Source organism: Propithecus coquereli, unplaced genomic scaffold (assembly GCF_000956105.1).
Source record: "Propithecus coquereli isolate 6110/MARCELLA unplaced genomic scaffold, Pcoq_1.0 Scaffold81, whole genome shotgun sequence".
NCBI classification, from domain to species: Eukaryota; Metazoa; Chordata; class Mammalia; order Primates; family Indriidae; genus Propithecus; species Propithecus coquereli.
The window spans coordinates 2,305,390-2,311,443 of NW_012154285.1; the positions used below are offsets into that span (position 1 = coordinate 2,305,390).

Here is a 6,054-nt window from a genome sequence, read left to right on the forward strand (position 1 = left end):
GACCAGACACAGGACACCAGATCGAGCTCCAGACACCACCTGCCCCTCCTCCCCAACTTTCTGGAAGTTTGACCCTGCTTACTTCCTCGCGTGCCGGAACCTTGATTTTTATTCTCAAAGTGCCGACAGGTCGACCTTTCAGAATGGTTTTCCCCAAAATGACAATAAATTATACTTTGAATAACAGGACTCCGTTTCCTCAGATATTTATTGATTTACAGTGTAAGGAGTTGAAAAGTTCTCTAAAATGCAGGTTAGAAAAATAACAAAACTACTGACAGTTTAAAAAAACAACAATGTAATTGTACTTAATACCACTGAACTGTATACTTCAAAAAGATTACGATGGTAAATTTTATGTTATGTGTATTTTACCATAATGAAACGTTTTTTTAAAAAAATCTACTACTAAGGGTCCTACTACTTAGTGCTTAGGATCACTGAGTTCCCAGCACAGGGCCTGGGGTCTACACAACAGAAGACCCACAGACCGCAAGGTCTCGATGGAGTCCATAAGTTAGTGCCAATTCTCTAGGACAATGACTTTTTCCTGTCAACGTGAGGCTGCGAAAGGAGATATGATTCAGTATTCCCCAAAATTAACATTTCACTTTGAAACACAGCCACAGAAAAAGACAACACACAAGGAAAACCTCTCCTTACCTCATCATACATGCGTGAGAAGACAATTCCGCTGAATTTCCAGAACTCTGCCCAGAAATCTGAATATGACTCAACTGACCAATGGTACAAGTCATCGTAATTCTCTAAAAATAAAATAAAATGACACACAGCTCAGACAAACGTCAGAAGGGAAGTCTTGGCAGTTGAATCGTAAGATGGACACACCTAAGGAGTGGCAGGGATGTCTGAGCAGTTCAAAAACATGGATGAGGAACGTTCTGGTGGGGAGGAGAGCTTGGTTTTTGTTGATGTAAACTCACCACCACGGGTCCCCAAAAGGCACAGAAGCATCGAGGCAGTGATTTCACATCTTAACCACTATGCCCAAGAATATGGACTCTGGGGCCGGGCGCGGTGGCTCATGCCTGTAATCCTAGCACTCTGGGAGGCCAAGGCGGGAGGATCGCTCAAGGTCAGGCATTCGAGACCAGCCTGAGCAAGAGCAAGACCCGTCTCTAATAAAAATAGAAAAAATTAGCCAGTCAACCAAAAATAAAAACAAAAAGTTAGCCAGGCGTGGTGGCTCGCGCCTGTAGTCCCAGCTACTGGGGAGGCTGGGGCAGGAGGATTGCTTGAGGTCAGGAGTTTGAGATTCCTGTGAGCTAGGATGACGCCACGGCACTCACTGTAGCCCAGGCAACAGAGCGAGACTATGCATGTATGTATGAACAAATAAGCACAGACTAACTTGTGGCACTATCTCTGCATGGGGAGCCTTCTCCCCCAACTCCACTGAGCTATCAGAGAACAGGGACTGAGCCTTCCATTTGTTGGCAAACTCTATCCCAGCTCCATGCACACAGAGTAGACTTGCAGCTTGTGGTAGACACTTGGCACAGTCCTCCAATAGAGCATGTTCTTTGAAGCTGGTGCCACCTCCCTGCTCCCTAATGACAGAGGGCTGGTACGTTCAGCGTGTCCCCTGAAGCCTTGCGAAAGAGACCTGGAATCACACGCCCAAGTGCTGGGCTGCAGCCGCAGGCTGGGCCTGAGGAGGGCTGCATCAGACCACCCCTGAGCCCTGCGTGGGTGTGCAGGGAAGCCTCGGGCGAGTGGCTGGAAGCAGTGACAGGAACAAACCGACCTGTGGCTCTGGTAGTGGAAAAGAGTACATGCAGCTCCACAGGGCCCTGCACCTCCTGAAATGCAGGCACAGAAAACTCCCGTGAACCTGTGTCTGGGAAGATGGGCTCGCAGAGGGGCAGGCAGGGTGGGGAACACCCCTCCCTCCCTCCCTGCACCCTCCAGGGCTGGAGCAAGGATGATGGGGCATCTGAGGATGTGTGTCTTGCTCTCTGTGCACATCCAGTCAATACTGTGTACTGGCTACAAGCAAGCCACTGTCGGGGACACAGAGGGTACAAGTCCGTGGGTGCCGTCTTGAAGCAGTAAGAATGCTCACAAATACACAAAAAGGCAAGGCGGCAAAGCCCGAATTACATACACTTGGCGAGCAGAGGAAAAGGGAAAATATTAGAATAATAGAAGAGAAGATGGCATTTGAGTTGAATCTTAAAGCAAAGCCCAAAACCTCCAGGGCCAGGCACGTGAAAGGGGGAGAAGCAGGTGGAAGTTCACCATCAGGAGTGGTAAGAGGGGGAAAGGAAAACAAGTAGGCTCTAAACAGTGCCCCAAACTCCCACCGATTGCTGCCATGTGGGAACACAGCTGGCGTTACAGGCCTTGGGGTTTTCAGAAGTTGGAAATCTTACGTTTCATGTGTGGTCTCCGGAGTTGCAAACGCAGGCTACTCAACAGTGTGCCTGCAGATCAAACCTGGCCCGGGGACCCCCAGTCTGAGAGACTCGAAGGAGGCAGGAGTTCAGCAGGCAGAGCCTGGGGGCTACCAGGGCTCGCTCGTGTTCCCTGAGCAACACGTGCAGGTGCAGAGCTGAGCACCGGGCCTGACCAGCTCATGTCACCCTCACACCCACCCTACAGCATGGGTCCTCTTGTTATGCCCACTGTACAGAAGAAGAAACTGAGGCATGGGGAGATTGGATGACCTCCTCCTGATCACACAGCCAGTAAGCGGTGGAGCCAGTGCAACATCCAGGCAGTCAGATTACAGAGCCTTTCTCTTTGCCACCTCCCATGGAGGAAGGTTTCGCCCATCTCCCAGAGCTGCCCTTGTGGGAAATTATTTTGGGATGTCAGGGCGAGACAAGCACCAGGAGATCAGTATTACATTATTGCTGGCAGAGGAAACAGATGGCATCAAGGCAAGGTGACACAGAAGAAGAACGTAACCCCACAACCAAGCCCCCTGGTTCTTCCTGGGGGTCAAGGCTCTTCTTGCCCCATCCAACACGATTTATCGACTAGCCTGAAGCCCTGAGAGTAATAAGACACACCCCAAGTGAGAGGGAGCGGGGGGAGACTCGGCACAAGCTCCACCGTCCTGTGGAGGCCTGGAAGCTGCCAGGTGGCAGTTTGCAACTCCGTGGTCAACAAGGAACCATTGAAAACACCTGAGCCACGGAGTGACAAAGCCAGACCCATGCTCCAACATGAATTACTCTGCCAAGGCAAGCAGGGTGCACTAGAGGGTGGCAGGGCGGGAAAGCAGGAAGTTGAAAAACCAACCACTGTTGGGAGAGGAGGGAAGAAGGCCCCCAGAACCCTGGCGTGGGGCTGGAAAGGGGGGGACTCAGGAAAGCCATGTCACTGGGGCAGGCTCCAGGTGCAGGCCAGATGACTCAGGTCTCCATTTATGTGGGGATGACCAAGGACAGTGATGCCACCAATAGAAAGAAGGGAGTCCCCACAGCCGGCTGAGAGGTAAGAAGCAGAGAAGGCAGCTGTGATGAGTAGAAAATCTCTGAGGAACACAGGGGAGGCAGTGGGGGCAGGCAGCTGCACAAGCCGGCTAGAGCTCAGGAAGGAGCACGGGGAATGCTCCTCGCCCAGACAGGTGGTTTCTGCGGGCCGACGTGGTGGCCGGAAGGAGGGTCCTTGGCCGGGTTCTGCTCGGGGGCTGGCCGTGTAAACACAATGGGAAGGGATCCCCCCGAACATCCTTCCAGGCGCTGGCCTCTCGCAGAAGCAGCGTGGGGGGACAAGAGGGGTAGCACAAGGTACTGTGAGCCGGCAAGGGACCCCCACAAGCCAGCAAGGCCCTACGTCCTGGAGGACGCCCCCTCTGGCTGGAGGCCAAGACAGCAGGGAGCCCCTCACAAGTAGGAAAGCCCAGCTCGGGACCTCACAGCCAACAGCGGGGCTGCCGCCTCCAGAGGGGTGACCCTCCCGGGGAGAGGGCGACCCCCACATGCAGAGGAGATGCTGCAGTCAGGAGATGCTGCAGAGGGGTGACACTCCCCAGAGATAGGGGTGCAAAACCCCAGTGAGAAGGTCCCCCATGTCAAGTGTCTCTCTGCCCCGACTCCAGCAGCAGAAACGGGACATCAGGAGACCACCCCAAAACTAGGAGGGTCCTGGCAGCGACGCCAGCGACGTCCGGGAGGAGGGACTCTCCCGTCTCCAGGAAGGTCACCCCGCCCCGACAGGTGGCCCCGGCCGCGCGCCCCGCGCTCACCCAGCGACCGGCCGCAGGCGGCGCCCACGGCCTCCCGGAAGCGGTCCATCTGCGTGCGCTTCTTGCTGTCCGGCTCCCACATCACCTGGCACTCCATGATCTCCTCCCGCCCGGCCCGCGTCTCCTTGGACATGGCTGCGGCGAGGGCAGGGCCGGCAGTAGGGACCGCAGGCGGCGGCGCGGCAGCCGACAGCGCGCGACTGAGGCAGAGCCCAAGCCCGCGCCGCCGCCTCCCGCGGGACACCCGGCCGGCCCCGCCCCCGGCAGCAGCCGCACCACCGCCTGTAACCCTCCGCCGCGCCGGCCTCGCAAAGGAGTGCTCGCCGCGCCGGGACTCGAACCCGCGGTCGGGGACGGCATGGCCTGCGCAGGCGCGGTGGGCCCCGGCTCCCCGCCCGCACCTGAGGCGGAAGGCGGTAAAAGCAGTACCGGCAGCCAGGTGTCAGGGGCCGTCGGCTCCTTCATGAATGCCTTCTTTCATTCACTATTGGTTTGCTCTTCCTGCAGATATTTATTGAGCGCCTACAGTGTGCCGGGCACTTCGTGGATACAGCAATGAACACAGCAAAATTCTTGCCCTTCTGTTAACATATGTGAAGGGGGGAAATGGGGGTGGGCAGACAACAAATAATGCATCGTGTATGTACACATATCAATAATAATGCTACACAGTAATACATAGTGTGCCAGTGAGTATCAAAATATACATTGCAGAGGAATACATTTAGCATATAATATTGGTGTAATATTTTGCAAGTACCTAAGCCGAAATAAAAAGAAATAAAATATTGGTATAGTAAAAGGTATTCAGCCTGGGCAACATAGCAAGACCCCATTTCTAAAAAAAAAAAAAAAGTTTTAATTAGCCAGGCATGGTGGTGCATGCCTGTAGTCCCAGATATTCAGGAAGCAGAGATGGGAGGCTCTTTTGAGCCTAAGAGTGAGTACAAGGCTGCAGTGAGCTATGATCATGTCACTGCACCTCAGCCTAGGCAGGAAAAAATAATCTAGAAAGTTGCCAGGCCAAATGCACTTACGCTTTTATCAGATGACTGACCTCTGGGTCATTTCTGTGGATTTGCCCTGCTTCTCCCTCCAAGTGTGAGCCCACCTATATTTCTTTTGATTTTTCTCACCCTGGCACGTGTTCAGTTAGGTTTTTCCTGTTGCAGAGTTCTCAGAATGATACAGTAGACCATTAACCAATACAGTAAATTCATGCAAACATACTGAGTGCTCTGGAATATGTTGAAAGGAGTTTCATGTAAAAGGCATGAGTATTTGGAAATAGCAAGGAGTTTTCCCAAAAAGGCCCAAACTGATGGTCTGGAAGAAGAATGGCACCCACAGCCGAGGTAGAAACCAGATGTACCCGAGGCTAGTCCACATGCTTTGGACAATAGGAATCTCCTTTTTCTCCTCTCTTCTCAAAGCGGGATATTTCTTTGTACACATAGAAACAAATGCCACAATGCTAAGATGAAGCTGGAAAAAGCCAAACTATCTGTTTTACGAGGAGAGCTGGAAAAGAAAACCAGCATGGTGCACACTGATGGCTGTCTACTCAGTAAGATCATCACTGCCTTCCTTGCTAACAGAATCCCAACTTTGGAATATCTCCTGGAAGGACTATGCCCAACCTCACGATCTGTATCCTGATATATATTTTCGTCATAGGCTTAAATGGACATTAAAAAATTTGAGTATTTTATAACAAGTAAGGTGAGGATTGGGTGTAACTGGAATAAGTATGCCATGATGTGAGTAAATTTCTGTCTACCATATCGAGCAATGCACACCGAAACAGAAAGAAGTTACATTTTAAAATGTCCTTA

At 52.4% G+C, this 6,054-nt stretch overlaps 1 protein-coding gene across 1 annotated transcript in view; it reads right to left on the reverse strand.

The window, feature by feature from the left end:
• Positions 1-4,443, reverse strand: part of AACS (acetoacetyl-CoA synthetase) — a 53,745-nt gene extending 49,302 nt beyond the window's left edge. Inside the window, exons 1-2 of the mRNA XM_012663539.1 lie at positions 4,220-4,443; positions 664-767 (exon numbers count right to left, since the gene is read on the reverse strand). Of these exons, the coding sequence (XP_012518993.1) occupies positions 664-767; positions 4,220-4,352 (237 nt within the window). The 5' untranslated portion in view covers positions 4,353-4,443. The remainder of the gene's footprint in view (positions 1-663; positions 768-4,219) is intronic.
• Between the last annotated feature and the right edge of the window lie 1,611 nt (positions 4,444-6,054).